General features: G+C 32.3%; 2 protein-coding genes and 1 pseudogene across 2 annotated transcripts; 2 read left to right on the forward strand and 1 right to left on the reverse strand.

Moving 5' to 3' along the window:
* The first annotated feature begins 387 nt into the window (after positions 1 to 387).
* On the forward strand, positions 388 to 10966 carry RANBPM (SPla/RYanodine receptor (SPRY) domain-containing protein). Its single transcript, XM_020358704.3, has 10 exons — positions 388 to 962; positions 1031 to 1177; positions 1263 to 1349; positions 1483 to 1528; positions 3526 to 3602; positions 6694 to 6856; positions 9052 to 9120; positions 9319 to 9378; positions 9610 to 9696; positions 10383 to 10966. Exons 1-10 carry the CDS (start codon positions 592 to 594, stop codon positions 10656 to 10658), a joined length of 1383 nt encoding a protein of 460 aa, XP_020214293.1. The 5' UTR covers positions 388 to 591; the 3' UTR covers positions 10659 to 10966.
* Positions 10967 to 13754: 2788 nt separating this feature from the next.
* Positions 13755 to 14147, forward strand: LOC145950731 (uncharacterized). The gene has a single exon (XM_083062418.1). The coding sequence runs from the start codon at positions 13755 to 13757 to the stop codon at positions 14145 to 14147; it is 393 nt and encodes a 130-aa protein (XP_082918544.1).
* A 2429-nt stretch (positions 14148 to 16576) lies between these two features.
* Positions 16577 to 17131, reverse strand: LOC145950732 (pentatricopeptide repeat-containing protein At3g09040, mitochondrial pseudogene; annotated as a pseudogene).
* Positions 17132 to 18028: the final 897 nt, after the last annotated feature.

An 18028-nucleotide genomic window follows, 5' to 3' on the forward strand; every position in this document is an offset into this window, starting at 1 on the left:
TTAAATGATTTATATCTATTATAAATTATTTAAATTTTTATAAAAAAATATTAATTATATTAACACAATTGATCTAACTTAATCTAACTTGTTTGTAGTCAAGTTGAGCTGAGTTCAATTTTGAAAGAAATACACAATTCTGTCCCAATTCAGTTGAATTTTGATTGGATTCAGATTCATCTAAACCTGACCCAACCTAATTTAATCTAAGGATTATATTTTAACTATCTCATCTCTCATAATAAATTCCCTCTCAGTTGATATGCTTTCTATATATATTTATATATATATATATATATATATATATATATATATATATATATATATATATATATTATAAAAGTATATATAAAAGTCGGTGGGTGAGTGCGAAGAAATGGTTTTAGTGCCGGTGCTAGACCTTACCTTAATTAATTAATTAGAATTTAGAAAGAAATAAATAGGAGAGGGTGATGGTTTTGATCTGAAATTCTGAATAGATAGCGATTACGGTGGTGTGCGATTGAAGAAAAGAAAAGTATATTGTGAGGGTGTTGGAAATTGAAAGAAAAAGAAGGTGGTAGGGTTTGTATTGTGAATTGTAATATAGCGATGAGTGAGAGTAACGGGAACAGCAAGAGGAGAAATGTGGAAGATCAAGATCTGGGACTGTACTTCTTGGAGGCGTGTAGGGATAGGGAAATGAAAGAGGGAGTGATGGAGGAAGAGGAAGAGGCACCGAGGGAGCTGAACACGATTAACAGCTCTGGTGGTTTCGTGGTGGTGTCAACTGACAAGCTGTCAGTCAAGTATACGAGCGTGAACCTTCACGGCCATGACGTGGGTGTGATTCAGGCCAACAAGCCTGCTCCTACGAAGCGCCTCATTTACTATTTCGAGATTCACGTCAAGGATGCGGGCGTTAAGGGCCAGATTGCCATTGGCTTCACCTCTGAGACCTTCAAGATGCGAAGACAGCCAGGGTGAGTGTATCACTCGGTGCCTTTTTTGATTCTTCTCTTGGAACCCTAACCCTATTAATTCCTCTCAGGTGGGAGGCCAATAGCTGCGGCTACCACGGCGATGATGGTCTGCTTTATCGTGGACATGGCAAGGGGGAGGCCTTTGGCCCAACCTTTACATCTGGTGATGTAGTTGGTGCCGGAATTAACTATGCCGCCCATGAATTCTTTTTCACGTAATCTTCACCGCTTACTCCTCCTCATCTACTTTCTTCTTTCAATACTATTAACATACCATTTCTCTGCTTCTTTCCATCCCAGGAAAAATGGCCAAGTCGTTGGCTCTGTTTACAAAGACATGAAGGGCCCCCTTTTTCCAACCATTGCTGTTCATAGCCAAAATGAAGAGTACTGCCACTACTCTCTTTACATCTTTTCATTTTATTGCCAGCACTACTTGCGAACTCTTTACTTTCAAATAGAAAATAGCAGCTTCTTTTCATCATTACTTAGGTGTTTAATTTTTCAATAACTCTAACAGGGTACATGTCAACTTTGGGCAGAAACCATTCACTTTTGACCTAAAGGTAAGACATGTATTATGAGATTATGATGGCGCATTTTAAACTGCTTGTTCTCAAGGTTAGTATTGTGTGGATTAGTGTAATCGAAATTGCATAATTGTGATACATTTAGAATCTATTTGGATAAACTTCTCCATTATTATTTATAGGAGAAGAAAATAGATAAGGAAAATGAAACACTAAGATTAGTTTATGCATGTTAAAAATAAGTTTTTGGAGATAATGAGAGTTTCTACAAATTAGCTTATGCATAAGCTAATGTTAGCTTACACATAAGCTAATGTTAGCTAATGGAGAAGTTTATTTATTTTTCCTTTATATTTTTTCCTCCCGTGAATGTTTTTGGAGGAGTTTATCTAAATAGAATCTTATGCGATTCTGCATCTCCTATACATAACTTTGGATTCATTTTGGTGCTGATCATTGTCTGATTTACAAGAATTGCCATAATTTGAATCCCAATTTCGTAGTAATTCACTATCATCTACTTTTTCTGCTCCTACGTTTATGTCGATGATGTTGCCTGTTTTTTCTTTTTTCCATTGTTGTTGTCTTTTTCCTCAGCATTGATAATGAATGGAGAGAATGGGAACACTGATACTGCAAGAGTGCAAGTTAACCTAGTTCTGGCAGGCAAGGGTTTGGGCCAGACAGTTTTTTTGGTGTGGGGAACTATCCCCACCAACACATTGAACACACAACAAATCCAGTATGTTTATCATTAGAGTATACTTTAAGCCTCCCTAACACTTAAAAATATATAATTCTATGAATTGAAACCTGATTTGGACAACCATGTTGGTAACAAGTGTTGATGGAGGGTATAAAGGCAGGACTAATGATAAATGTTTGTGGCAATGGCCGTGGTGGCTAAGGTTTCAGTGTGGTTTCATTGTGCCAGTTTGTTTTGCAGTTTGTGTTTTCAGGTGAAAAATGAAATTCTTCCGTCCATACCATGGTTTTGATATTTGTGCCAAAAGAAATCTGTGCTATTCTTCATGCATGGAATCTTGGTTGGACAGATATACAATAAACATACTCTTTGGTGATGTCTCTATTATAAGCAAAAAAAACTGATTTTATGCATATCAAGGAAATTAATTATTTGTATTAATTTTACCAATCTTATAATATTCTTCCTAAATTGTTCTTGTTAGAAATGTCAAAAGAAGTAATACAGCTGAAAGGTCATGCAGTAAAGAAGAGATATTTTATGAAAAATATCATTAAATAAGACAAATAGTTGAAAGTTGCTTATATTTAAAAACAAATTTTTTTTTTTTTTTGCTTATAATAGTGAATAGAGGGAGTAAATTATATGGAGGAGACCTAATTAATACTTGGGAAGCTTAGATGTTCTAAATTTTTTAATTCTGTATATTGTTTCCCCATAAGCTATACTATGTTAGCTGACATGAATTTAAAATATAATATTAATTCAATTTCAATATATCTATATTTATATTGTTGAAACATCTATATGTAAATATATTTATATTTATATTTGTATTTATATTATTCAGACATGGATGTTTATAATGTTTCATTGTGTGAAAAGCTATGTTTTATGCTATTTTTAATAATTGATTGTGAATATTAATGTTCACAATATTTTTCGATTTCATATGATTCACAATTTGGTGGGATAAATTAGTATAGGTGTGTTGTCTCAGGCTCTCACCCTGTGTTCTCGGGCTGCTACTATGAATTTTTTTTTTCCTTTCCTTTTAAAATATAATATCCTTTAAAGTGAAAAACTGTATGCCAGTCTAAACATAAGCGGTTCTTTAGTAGCATAATAAGTTCTAGAGTAAGCACTTTGAGGAGAAATAAATGATATTTTGATAACTTTATCATACATCTTATTCATCTAAAATGGTACTTGGATGAAATGGTGAATTAAAATATTTAAATTTGATATACTACATTCACAAATATCAATGTCATGCTATATAGTTTTCTTTATCCATGTTTTTCTTAAACATATCTTATTTGATCAGGAATTTGAAGCACAAGAAAGAATGAAGCAGCAACTGAAAATAGAGGAAATTTCTGTGCCACCAAATGTCAGTTATGGGTGAGGAAAATTACCTTATAAATAACTTTTATATTAAACTCCGTTTTCCATTACATTTTTATTTAAGTTGAGTATGTTCTTTATTTTCTATTGTTTTTAACTAGGGACTTCGTTGGGACTGTATTTATAGTTAGTAATCAGGATCAGGGTAAGATTACAGAACTAAGGACAAATTCCCTAAGAATTTGTGTGCATATGGATTTAAGTGCAGATTTCTATCACATTGCCCACAAATTTATCTGTTACAAATGATTGTTTGGGTGCTCTATTCATCTAATAAGATTAAGTGACGAGATTATAAATTTAATGGGGGAGCATCTGAAGGTGTACTAAGTGGTTCTTAGAGGTTTAGTGCTGGAAGCTGTAACCATGGAAGTTTAAAGTTTGATATGAGAAAATAATTTAATAGTTCAAGCTCGCTTAGTGTAGTTGTCCAAATGAGAATCTAATATTGGTTGGTGAAAATGCAGTATGAGTTTGCATTTAAAGTAGATGCCAATAAACCAGTTTCTCTTTTAATTTCTATTTCTCCTTAGGAAAAAAATTGATTATTAAGATATTTTATTTAGACTTGTATAAAATATTATGATTTTATACAATATATAGAACTGTGTCATGTTAAAGAACTTTGAGGTTTAGTAGTGCTTTTCGAAGTGGATTTGTGTTTCTCATTTCAAATTTATTTTGTAGTGTTGTCTTCTGTTGAAAAGGGGAAAATTCTTGGTGATTATTGTGTTTTCAGCTGTTTAATTTAATCTCCTAGCGGTTTAAGCTATGTTTTCCTGCCTTCAACATTATCTATTTTTTTTATGTCAAATAAAATTTTCTGATTGCTTGAGGTTGAAGCGGTCTTTGGCATATTTTTCCCCAATTCCCTTTATGCAGATATAAATATTTGCAATAAAATAAATATGCTAGCTATGTAGAACATATGTTGTAGTATATCGTCCAAGAGTCTCTAGGGTGCAAGTTTTTTCTTATAGTGTTTGTAATATAACTAGTATTTAAATAGTAGCCATGGATGGCGGAAACATGGGTTCATGATACCCTAAAGCACAAAATACAGGCATCTAGGTCGCTTCTATTTTTCACAACTTTTTCTATCCTCTTCCATCTCAACTGTGATCCCCATCTTGAGTGACCCATTTTCTGGCTCACAATCTCTTATTTATTTATTTCAATTGATTCTGCTCTTTTTATTTGTTTTTTTTTAATTTTATTTTAGGCTCCATTTGGCGTGGTTGTAATTTGTAATTTTCCAATTTATAGTATTCAGACTTCAAATTAAAAACAAAATTTGTTTGGATAAATAGGAGTTGAAATGGTTTTTAAATGAATTTTAAAACCATTTTAACTTAACAAGAAAAGTATTTTCTAGTTCTAGTTGTTGTATCATCCCTTTTAATATTTTCCTCCACCCTTCTCTACTTCCTTCATACTGTTTTCTTATCTTGTTTAGTCTTCTCCTCTACTCGTTCAGTCTTGCTAGAAGAGGGTCTGCCTTGACCCAAACCGTTTGATGAAGTGTAGGATTTGAGCTTTAAATTTTGAGCATGAATTAATGAGCCTTTTAAACCTGATTTGAACATGGCCTTGTATGGGCTTAGCTTGTTAAAAACCTGCAAAAATTGGATTTTTCACTAGGCTTGTGCCTTATTTTAGAAGTTTGACTTGATCTTGGGCATTTTGGCTCAACATGCTATATATCCTGTATTCCACATCAAGTTTGTGACTGACCCAACCTGGAGTCACCCAATGAATTATTCAACTTGGCTTTAAATTTTGAAAATTATACTTGGGTCTTCTCAGCCTGATCTGATCATGACCCAATTTGAGCTTTAGCGTGCAAAACCCCTTAAAAATCGATCTTCCAACTTGAACCTCATTTTAGAAGCTTGAGTTGAATTTGAGCTTTTTAGATCAATTTGCTCAATTTGCATCAGGCTGGGTAGCCTGTCACCTCTAGTCTTTACCTCTCCACCCCTTGCTTCTCCCCCTTTGTTTTTGCCATCACCTGCAACCCTTTTGCTACTTCTCTACTGGAAACACCGCCATCAGTGGTTTCTCTACTTGCACTGACCCAATGGCTCTGTTGTCTCCACTGGCCACCAATAAGTACTGTTTCAGATGCAAATGGAATATATATATATATATATATATATTTTTTTTTTTTAATGTTTTGCTTTTATCACAGCCTCATTGAATAGCTTCACATCTTTGTGAACTTTTTAAAGGAAAATTATTAGATTGACAAGTTTTTTAAATTAGAAACTGAAACTACAAACTAGAAATTGAAAACCAATTGTAGCTTTTAAAATAAACAAAACCATCTCAAACAGAGCCTTAGTTGCACTTTTTTGGGGGCTTTGTTTCCATTCTGTTCTCCCGTTTTTTCTATTGAACTTGTGATAATTATGATGTCTCTAAAATTTATGAATTATGATATTTTCAGTTTATCGTTTTTGAAATGTTTTGCTTTATTTAGCTTCTTCAGTTTCTTTGCTGTGTAACATGTTCATTATAGACGACGCATTGTTTTGCCATAGGCTGCAATACTATCTGGCTTGCCACCATGAACCACCGCATGGTGAGTTTTATTTCAAAAAATTAGCTGCTAGAATATCAAACTGGACTTTAGGGTATGTTAATTGTTATATGGGTAATCGGTTATGAACTTTTATGGTTAGGGTAATTGAAAGAAAATAGGGAATATATCATATGTTTTAGAAGTTTTATGAGTTTTATCTTTATTCTTCAGTTGCAAACAGTATCTAAGAGTTTTGGCCAGAGAAGGGAGGAGAAGAAAACAGTGGGGTAGCAGAATACCAGAGATTGAATAGTTCTATATATGAACTATGGTTTACATGATTGTATTGAGAGTAATTTAACTGACAAGCATAACCCTAGCCATGTGACATTCATGGGAATCAATGTTAATCTGTTTAGCTGACAAGCATAACCATAGGAAGGTTGAAATAATCTTTTTAACCCTATCCGAGTGACATTCATGGTTTTCATGGGAACCAATATTAATAAGTAAATAATATCTAATCGATATTTCTCAACTTTGATATCCTTTTTTCGTTAACAGAATTGTTCGCTCCTACCTGCTACACTATGGCTACGAAGATACATTAAATTCATTTGATGTGGCTAGTAAAAGTACTGTTCCTCCTATATACATAGCCCAAGAAAGTGGAAGTGATGATCAGGAAATAACATATGCTTTAAACCACAGAAAGACTCTACGGCAGGTATATTATTCATGGAACAAAAAAATAACTAATTTATATTATATATTCAATTTTTAAACCGTTTTAAATACTAATGACAAAAGTTAAATTCAATATTTTCATATTTTATTGTTCATTATCTGTCACTTTCATACTTAAAAAACTTATGCTGTTCGCATACTCTGGCTACAATTGTTGCAAGTAATAATTGTTACTGGCACCTGCCATGTAGCCGTGATGCCACCCGACTCCTCCATTAGAATTCCAATTCAATTTAGAGTTGTGATTTATATCTCAAATATTTATTCCCAAACATACAAATTAAGATTCTTAATTCCATTTGTCAAATTTGGAATTGAAATTAGAATTCCAAGTTCCAACCTGTAATTCCAATTCTATTATACAAATGGATCCTAATAATTGCAAAAATGTTACCACTTTCTTCCTGTTTCCTGCCTTCAAAATTTTGTGAAAGGAATGATGTAAATAATAATGTTATCTTGTTATATACACATGCATGGACACATGATGAGCCCATGTGCAAACATGATTGGTTGCAGAAGGGGACTTTTTTCTCCTTACTGTTTTATATAATACTGTAATTAGTTTGCTTTTTTTCCTGTCAATTTCATTCAGTCATAAAACAGAAATTGACAATGTTTTGGATGAGGGGATTTAAGAGGGTAATTCATTTTTTCTTTAATGAATTTCAAATGCTTTGGAGTAAAATGTTTTGTTTGGTAGGAGAATTCATAAAGAATTTGAAATTCAAGTATTTGTGAAATTCTTCGAGATAGTGGGTTGCAAATTCTTCAAAAAAAAAGTAAGAATTTGAAATTCTTTATATTTTTCTTTCTTGTCTCACTTTGTTTTTTATTTGTTATCTCACTTATATATCTTGTATCTTTCTATATTCTCTCTCTTGTATCTTCCTTCTTGTCTCTCTGTCTTGCCTCATTCCTACTTTCTATCCCCTTTTCACTTCTCTCTTCTCTCTCTCTCTCTCAAATTTTAATCTCTTCTCTTTCTTCTTTCTCTCTCTCCCTTCTCTCCCTTCTCTCCCTTCTCTCTCCCACCTCCCTTTCTCTCTCCTCTTTTTTTTTTTTTTTTTTTTTTTTTTTTTTTTCTCTCCATCTTTTCCTCTTCCATTTCTCTCATCCACTGTTGTCTTTTCACCCCTTTCTTCTCTCTTTAATTATTAAATATTCAAAATTATTTTTAAAATTTTTAAATAGTCTAATATTAAAATTTTAAATTCTTAAATATTTAAAAATTGGCTAATATTTATTTTTATAAGTATAATCGAGATTTCAAAAAAAGAGTATATATATATATATTTAAAATCAATTTTGCCTAAGGTGGAAGTCAAATTTCCTTTTTCAAATTAAGAATTTAAAATTTAATAAATTTGAATTGATTTATCCAAACAAAGTATTGAATGAATGATGGAAATTGAAATCAAAATAACTCAAATTCCCTAAATTTTTAAAATACTTCATCCAAACACAACCTCAATCATTTGGAGGCATGCTTGACATTTGAATGTAGATGTAGTTATACCTGTGTTGCTTCTCTGAAAAAATCTTCTATTAAATTTGGGAGATATATGCGCTTCAGTCTTGTTTAGTTTTTCATTTTGTTTTCAGAGGGAACTGGGAGGGAACTGGGAAGATGATATTAGATTTTGTAGCAGCGAGAATATTTTCCGCTCTTTTTTCACTATTTTGTTTATAACACTGAAAAAAAAAAAAAACAGATGAAAGCGATATGATTTTGTAACTGCTAATGAAAACATATACTAAAAAAGAAAACAAACCAAACCCCGTCATAAATTCAAGGCATTCTTTGTGTCTACATGTCTTCTGTTCTGCTGGAGAATGTTCTGCAATTTTCAGTTGATATATTTTTATTGTCAATATTTCCTTGGGGATCTTATTTATCATTTTTAAGGGAGTCAAACCTCCAATATTTTTTAAACGAATTAATAGATATTATTATATGAAAGATTAAAATTCTAATCTCTTTTAAAGGAGCATCTTTACTTGGTTAGAATTTAGAACCTTTTTTGAGAGTGTCCATACCCTGTTAAACTTACGCATTCCTAAAAATTGTAGTTTTGCTTTCGTTTTTTTGTTATTGTTGGTATGATATCCTGGCTGTTTATACTTGCTGATTTTCAAACTTAATTTGACTTGCGTCTTTTGTTTTCAATGAAGCTAATTAGGAACGGGGACATTGATGTTGCATTTGGTAAATTGCGTGAATGGTATCCACAGATTGTTGAGGTGGGCTCTCTCAGATTATTATGCTTGTCTCAGCTGTGTATATCTTGTTCTGATGCAAAGCTAATTCCAATTGAACTGATTAAAAATGCAATCATGTTTGCTGTGGTGTGTTTTATGGTTTGAATCATAATATTATGGAGGTTATGTTTGTGATATGATTCCTCTAATCACTTTCTGAATTAATTCTGGTTACTGTAGGACAATACGTCAGCTACATGTTTTCTGCTTCATTGCCAAAAATTTATCGAATTAGTTCGGGTATGTTTCTTTACTTTTTCTTGTTTTCATTTGACAGTAGTCATAAATGTGGATTTAGGTTGTTATTCCATTTCTGGGAATCCAAACTCAATTGACATTATTTCTCTTTTGCTGTTCAAAATGTCAAATATGTCGTTTCAATGTTCTAGCTTTGATTCAAAACCCCCAGGTAACATACTGAAAATGAACAATTTATTAATATTTGTTTGGGTTTCTGTATGCCATATGTAGGTTGGAGCACTTGAGGAGGCTGTCAAATATGGAAGAATAGAATTGACATGTTTTTTTGGGTTGCCTGTCTTTGAGGATTTAGTTCAGGTGATTTTTTCTTACCAATAATTAATTTATTACTGCTCCTCTAATTTTATACCGTATCCCTTGGGTTTTTTTTTTATAGTCGTTTTTTCATTGTCACTTTTTTAAAATCAATAACTTATTAAATTTTTTTTTTCATTTTTATCCTTAATAATTAATGTATGTTTTACTGAACAATGTGTTTATACATTTTTAATGTGTCTATTTCTTCTCCAATCACTAAAGGATATAACATGAAAATAAGTAATAAATATTTTGAAAAACTAAAAAAAATTTGTACATAACCTTAAACGTCAATAAAAAAAAACAGAGGGAGTACCTACTACACGTAATTCAAAAGATAATTTTTTTCACTAATGAAGTATGACTTGGGTTGTTATTTTAGACAATAAATGTTGAGTAGGTCTCATTAATAGATTATTTCACTGTAAATGAATGGAGGGTATAAAACTTGTGAGCCTATGCTTCTTATAATTAGGACAAAAAAAGACCACTCATTTATTTCTTATATAAAGGATTAAAGGTATTACTAGATTAGCACGAGTAATCTCATCTCTATTATTTGCTTTTAAGCGCAAGAGTGAAATAATCATCGTCTTTTGTGTGTATATCATCTGTTTACTGTTGGTCTACAATTGTCGTATGCTTGAACTGATATTTAAATTGCCTTTGGATTGTTCATTCTGTAGGACTGTGTTGCTTTGCTGGCATATGAACAGCCTCTGGAATCCTCCGTAGGTTATCTTCTGAAAGACTCGCAGCGTGAAGTTGTAGCTGACACAGTAAATGCCATGATATTGTCCACAAATCCGAATACGAAAGAATCTAAACATTGCTTGCACTCCTATCTTGAGAGGTTACTTAGACAGCTCACTGCTTGCTGCTTAGAGAGACGATCGTTGAATGGAGAGCAGGGAGAAGCTTTCCAACTTCATAGAGTGCTTAGCAGTAGTAAAAGAGGCTAGTGCTAGGTAATATATCTATTGATCTTCTCATATTACTGTTCATATGTCTATTGATCTTACGCCGTTGTTCATATTGCCCCGGGATTTGTAACAATGCCAAGTGATCAAATTGATCTTAGGGTCTCATATACGTGTCCCCCATCCATTTACTAGATGCATGCGTATTCATTTCTTTGGCAAGAAAAAGGGGAGGGGGTGTCTCTATGCATTCAATCTTGTAACCTCATCATCATTAAACAATGAAAAGGAAAAATGAATCCAGCAATGATTTCAAGTTGAAAAAATTGTTGACATATAAATTTTAACGAGTTCGGATGCATGGATAAATGTGTATATCATTGTAGTGCAAATGACTTGCGCTGTTTTTTCCTCCTAAATTTGTTTATTGTGAATTTGTGATTCAATGAAATCTAAGAAATAACAGTTACACGCACTGTATGTGTTGATTATGAACTGTTCATAAGAATCAGAACCAAGTTGCAGGGGAGCTAGGTTATTTTGATGCGGTAATGGGAAACTTCATCAAACTTGTACAATCAATTCTTTTAACTGTCAATTAATTTAATCTACTTTCAAAACTTGGCAGTACTCTACTATTACGAATTTTCAATTTTACAATTTTCCATTGCGATGGAGGAATCTTGTAATGTAGTGTCTTATATTTAATTCTGTTGCATGAGATATACATTGTTATAATTGGTTAACTAGCTAGTGGTAATATATTATGGTTTTTCAAAGAAAATTACATAGGTGATGCAACGTATGGCAAAAATAATGGTAAAAAGATCAATAGTGATGTCAGGAACTGTCCAATCACTAGGGTTTAATAATCCTTCCACCAAGGTGGTCAACCATGTTTGGAACAAATTGTTTCACTTGATAAAATATCTCCGATTGGAGTTATTTATAAACAAGCCATCTACTTTAAATGGGTTATTGTGTCATATCATTTATAAGTAATTTATATTATATTTTTATAATTTTTTTTAATAAAAATTGTTTATAAATATCTCTATTTTTTTTACAATTTATATTACATTTTTTTATTTAATAAGTAATAGAAGATTTTTTTTTTCAATTTTCATGTCACATTCATCAACTCTAATGAAGATTTTTAGTAAGCTACATTACTTACTCACAAGTAACAATCTAAATACCTGCCGTTGGAATTGCTCTTAGTGAGGAGCTGATGGAATTTCATTTTTCATTTTCACTGTAACCAAACTATCTATGTAGACAACGTAACCAAACTATCTATGTAGTAGTAATAAAAGTCATGGCACGATATTCAACTTCCGTTGAAAAGTGAGAGAATATCTTGTTTCTTAATCTTCTAAGAGATAAAAGAGTCTCCTAAAAAAATATAAAATTTTTGTTGTAGATTTATGATCAATAGGGTCACCAGCCTAGTCAACATCAGAGTAAGCACATAACTCCAGGGAGAAATATGAGAAAAATAGAAAATTTTGAATTTGAATGCCTTGGATATATCTAAGAATGTGAAGAAGAGTTTCCCAATGCATTTTAGTAAGAGAGCTAACAAACTTTTGACAACATGGACACCATCAACAATATCAAGTCTAGTAACGATGAAGTACACCAAGCTGCCAACCAATGTATGATACAAAGTGGGATCAAGTAAATGTACACCAGAAGACATTAAGCTCACCAGGAGGCTCAAGAGGAGTGTCTTAGCGTCCCATGTTAATTTTAGTCATGCAAATCCACTGTGCTATAGTGAAGAAGAGTGTCTTTTATGCAGTAGTAAATTCTTAGGGACCTCTTTTATGCTGGCATTCTTTTCACATGGCTAACTACTAACTTCATCACACTATCAATTACTTAAAACTATAAATTACTTAAAAAAAAAAAAACTTAACTACTATTAAACATCACAACTGTATATTATCTAGTTCATTTGATCTTAGCTACTTGAGAACAAGTTAGTCATATTATGATGATCAATAACCACATGACACTATTGACCACTTATGAGTTGAAGTTAATCACTATTAGACATTAAAATATTTGCATAACATTATTAACCATTTAAAGATAATTGTATATATAATCATATGTTCATTTATTCTTAAAAACTTATGAGGCAATGAGCTTCACTCATAATTTTGTAATTTCAATCAATTTTAACCAATAATAAAAAGTCTATAGTTGACACTCCTCTAGTTAAAATTTATTAAAAATTATAAATTATTAATTAAAACTCATGAAATAAGAAGTGGAGACCCACAAATTTTTTTATGTTTGTTAAATTTAACTAATATTCTAGAGTTGTAGGAAGTATATTTTTAAAATTTGTCAAATACATATATTTAGCACAAACCCGCATGTATTCTCTAGGGAAAAAAATCATGGTTAAAAATCATAAGAAACATATTAAAAATAAAACAAAGGAAAGTTATAAGTATATCTGTTGAGAATTTGAATCAACATCTATTATTTGAGTTTATTTCAGATTAATGGAGTATTATTAGAATTTTTACGGTTATGAATTTTAATTATAAGAATTATAAGTGCTGTTACATTTTTATGAGTATTTACATTTGTCATTTAGTTTTATGTTTATGAGCAGAATTTGTATCAGCTTTCAATTGTGTATTTAAAAGGTTGCAAGTATGAATAAAAATATATGAGTTTCAACCTTCTAATTTTTTTTGAATTCCAACAAGTGGTATCAAGAGCTTGCTTCTTACGGGCTGTGAGGAAAATTTTATTGAGCGCTAAACACATTGAGGTTGAATGTAAACACTAAATTGAGTGATTTATTGTTTAAACAATTTTTGGTGTGAGGATGTCTATTTCTATCAAATCACTCCAATTCCAATGTTTAATGGTAAAAATTATCATATTTGGGCCGTCAAGATGAAATTTGTTTTAAGATCTCAAAGTTTATGGAATGTTGTAATTTCTGAGGTTGATCCACCACCATTAAGAGAAAATTTAACCATTACACAAATTAAAGCTTATGAGGAGGAGAAGCTGAAGAAAGATAAAGCCATCACTTGTTTACATGTAGGACTTGCAGATCATATTTTTATTAAAATCATGGACTTAGAAACACCTAAACAGGTGTGAGACATGATTCAAGATGAATTTGAAGGCAATAGCAGAGTCAAATCTGTTAGACTTCTCACATTGAAGAGAGAATTTGAATTGATGAAGATGAAGGATAATGAATTTGTCAAAGATTATTCTGGCAGATTAATGGATGTTGTGAACCAAATGCGACTTCTTGATGAAACATCATTTACAGATCAAAAGGTTGTCGAGAAAAGCATGGTTTCAGTGCCTGAAAGATTTGAAGCTAAGATTTCTGCAATTGAAGAGTTTAGTGATTTGCAAACCCTCACAATTATTGAATTGACTAGCAAGCTTCACGCACAAGAGCAAATAGTATCCATTAGAAGTGATGAAGCTATTGAAGGTGCCTTTCGAGCAAAACACAATGGAAGGAATTTTGGAAAGTCATGAACTTTCAATAAGAACAAAGGAAAAGATGAAGGTTCTTCGAGAAAAGGAAATTTTTTGTCTTGTTTTCATTGCCAAAGAACCAACCATTCTGAAGAAGATTGTTGATTTAAAGATAAATCACTTTTTCACTATAATTTTTGCAATAAAAATGGTCACAGTGAAAAGTATTGCAGATTAAAGAAAAACCAGCCTGAACAACAACTAGAAAAACAGACAAATGTGATTGAAGAAAAAAATGATGATGAAGATGAGTATTTATTTATGGCATCTCAAGAATTCAATTCACATGAATTGAATATTTGGCTCATTGACAGTGGTTGCACTAGTCACATGACTTAAATATTTATCATTTTTTACCTCCATTGACAAATCAATTGAGTCAAAAGTCAAGATGGGAAATGGTGAAATTGTACAAGCAAATGGAAAAGGAACAATTTCTATTGTAACCAAGAAAGGTATGTTAATTGTTAAAGATGTTCTCTACTTTCCAAAATTGGATCAAAATGTTCTTAGTGTTCTACAAATGTTAAGGAATGGTTATGGAGTCTCTTTTAAAGAGAATTATTGTTTTATCATGGATGAACATGGTTTAGAGATTGCAAAGATTGAGATGACCAAAAACGATTTTTATTTAAAATTTGATTTGATTGAAAATCATGATTTTATTGGTAAAATTGATGAGAGTAATGTTTGACATGGAAAATTTGGTCACACTTTTATGCAAGATGTATTTGATATGACAAATTCCAACAAATGGTATTCAAAAACAGGAGGAGGAGTTAAATTGAATGACAGAAGATCAATTGGCAGACATCTTCACAAAGACACTTCCAAAAGAAAAGTTTGAGAACTTGAGAGGAAAACTTGGAGTTAATAGTTACTGATACAAGGAAGAGTATTGAGAATATGAATCAGCATCTATTATTTGAGTTTATTTCAGATTAATGGAGCATTATTAAAATTTCTACAATTATGAATTTTAATTATAGGAATTATAGGTGTTGTCATGGTTGTCAATCTCTAGTGACAACTCGTAAACTCGTACGAGTTTACGAGTTTACAAGAGCATACATGTACAACTCGGAGGTAAACTCGTTTTTTAGTGAACTCGGAGCAATCTCGGTGAACTCGGTAAACTCGTGTAAACTCGCGAGACTACCTCCAATATTAAGAGATCACCATTTTTTTTTTCAATCCTCTGTGCGCCTCACCTCCTCTGTGTGACTCCTCCGCGCGCCTCACCTCCTTCGTACGACACCTTCGCGCATCTTCTCTCCTCTCCACGCGACACCTCCGCGAGTCTCCTCTCCCCTCCGCGCGACTCCACCTTGAGCGCAACACCTGGTCCGCGCGACTCCACTGCGAGCGGAACACCTGGTCTGCGCGAGTTGAGCGAAGACAAGAGATCAGACATGTCGATCCTCGATTCTAGAACCTTCTTCAGCTTCCGTGACAGACCTGGTGCTAGACCCGCCACCGTCGTTCCCATTCTCTTCTCTTCTTCTTCTCCGATCTCTATTTAGATGTTTGATCTAACTAGCTTCTAACTTCTTCGATTCTTGCAATTTTGTTCGTTAAACCCGGTTCGGGATGCACACCGGTCGTGTCTCGTGGGATCAGGTTTGATGGGCTAGTTTTGTATATTGGCCCCGAATTTAAGTGGGCTCATCAATGCTGTTTACACGGCCCATAATTTTTGCACTTTCACCCCTATTTTTTTCATACAGAAATATCCTTAATTTAAAAAAGTTTTCAACGTGTATTTATATTTATATTAATTACTAATATATCACATAGACAATTGACATAACATATTAATAATTGATGTAACACATTAATTATTATGTTATTTTTATTTATTTATTTATTTATTTATTATTGAGTAATCTCTTACGAGTTTACGGAGCCTCCACGAGATTACGTAAACTCTCGAGATTGACAACCTTGGGTGTTGTTACACTTTTATGAGTATTTACATTTGTCATTTAATTTTATGTTTATGAGCAGAATTTGTATCAGCTTTAATTGTGTATTTAATAGGTTGCAAGTATGAATAAAAATATATGAGTTTCAGTCTTCTAATTTTTTCTGAATTCCAACAATATCCATCTTTCCCCTCTTTTCATTTCCCCCCTCCCTTATAAGATATATATGCAATGTTTTTTGTGTTAGGAAACAAATCTGAGTTGATCACATGAGTTCTGATCATATTGATTAGCTAAATTTGGCCAACCCAGGAAATTCCATCGTCCTGGAATCTGTTGTCTTTAGTTAGTGTTGTCAGATGCTTTAAAGCTTGTGAAATTTCATCATAAATAGGATTTGATATATCACCCGCAACAAATAAGTTTGTCTTTTGCCCCACTACAATCCAGCTACAGTTCAACATCTTTTGGGTGTCTTTTTTTTTTTATTTATCATTTTTCTCCTCAAAGATCTTGCTTCATCCCATCCCATTGTCCTAATGCAACAAACATATTAGAAAGCAATTCATAAAGAGAAGACTTTTGCGATTCTAACTTAATAAGTTTCCTAGTAACCCTTTGTTCCCTTTTTTCATCCCCATGTATTCTGCAAGCACCCAATAAATTGGCCCAAATTATAACATTGGGTTCAACTCCTATTTTGTCAATGAACTCTTCAGCTTCTTTAAGAAAACCCCACCTACCAAGAAGATCAATCACACAAACATAGTGATCTACTCTAGGCTCAATGCCATAATAGTTTACCATGATGTCTAAAATTTGACGACCCTCATAAACCCACCCTACATGGCTACAAGCGGTAAGCATTCCAAGGAATGTGACATCATCTGGGTTAATGCACGATTGAGTCATCTTATCAAAGTCTTTCAAGGCATTTTCTGCATAACCATTTTTGGCAAATCCAACTATCATTGAATTCCAATAAATCACATCCTTTTTAATAGCCAATTCTTCAAAAACATGAGCAGCACTTTTTACATCCTCGCATTTTGCATACATGTATATTAGGGAATTGTTGGTTAACTCATCTAAGTAAAAACCAATATGAAAAACTAGAGAAGGTATCTCTCTACCATCATGCATTGAGGATAAGAGAGCACAAGCACGAACAACAGTAACAAACGTTGCTTGGTCAGGTTAGATGTTGTCAAGCATTTCTCGATACAAGTTTAAGGCCACATCACTACACTTATTTTGAGTATGTCCTGAAATTAAAGCGATCCACATTACAGTGCTTTCAAGGTTATAAAACTCTGAGAAAAGAATGTTTGCATCTGCAAGCCTTTGTGAATGCCTAACAAAGAGGTCCCTAAGTATTCTCTACCACATAAAAGACCCTTATTCACTATAGCACAATGGATCTGCATCCCTAAAATTACCATGGGAGATCCCCTACAAACATCTATGAGGCTTGCAAATGTAATCTCAGATTAATATGTATGAATCATTTTGTTTATTTTGAAGACATTTTTTGTGTTATAATACGGAGATTTTCTCGTTCCTTTCTTCAAATATTTGAATAAATTAAGAACTACATTACAATATATTGAAAATTATTTTCACACATTTTAAGTAGATTAAGAAATGAAATCAAGAAAAATTATATTACAAATTTATCAATTAATTTAGTTAATTTTTGACAATATATTAATTTAATTAATGTTAAAAATATATTTACTTCAAGGAAAAAAATTAATTTAATTTTTTTAAAAATTCATTAGATGCCCAAACCAAAGCAACACAATCAACATCAGATTAGTTCAGTTTAAGTTAAGCAAGAAAAAAATTATTATATCCAAACCAATTCAAATCAATTAAGTTTATTTGATTTAGATTAGATTTTTATCCAAATCCGAATCACCTGACCTATAAACACCCCTAAATTGGATTCATTTA

Source organism: Cajanus cajan, chromosome 8 (genome assembly GCF_000230855.2).
Source record: "Cajanus cajan strain Asha chromosome 8, NIPB_CcT2T_4, whole genome shotgun sequence".
NCBI classification, from domain to species: Eukaryota; Viridiplantae; Streptophyta; class Magnoliopsida; order Fabales; family Fabaceae; genus Cajanus; species Cajanus cajan.

Excerpts from the sequence above, each read along its gene's own strand:
- RANBPM (XM_020358704.3), top strand. The coding sequence starts at position 592 with ATGAGTGAGAGTAACGGGAACAGCAAGAGGAGAAATGTGGAAGATCAA. Across the intron at positions 1,529-3,525 it reads CATTCACTTTTGACCTAAAG|GAATTTGAAGCACAAGAAAG; the intron begins GTAAGACATGTA and ends TTATTTGATCAG. Across the intron at positions 6,857-9,051 it reads ACAGAAAGACTCTACGGCAG|CTAATTAGGAACGGGGACAT; the intron begins GTATATTATTCA and ends TTTTCAATGAAG.
- LOC145950731 (XM_083062418.1), top strand. The coding sequence starts at position 13,755 with ATGATTCAAGATGAATTTGAAGGCAATAGCAGAGTCAAATCTGTTAGA.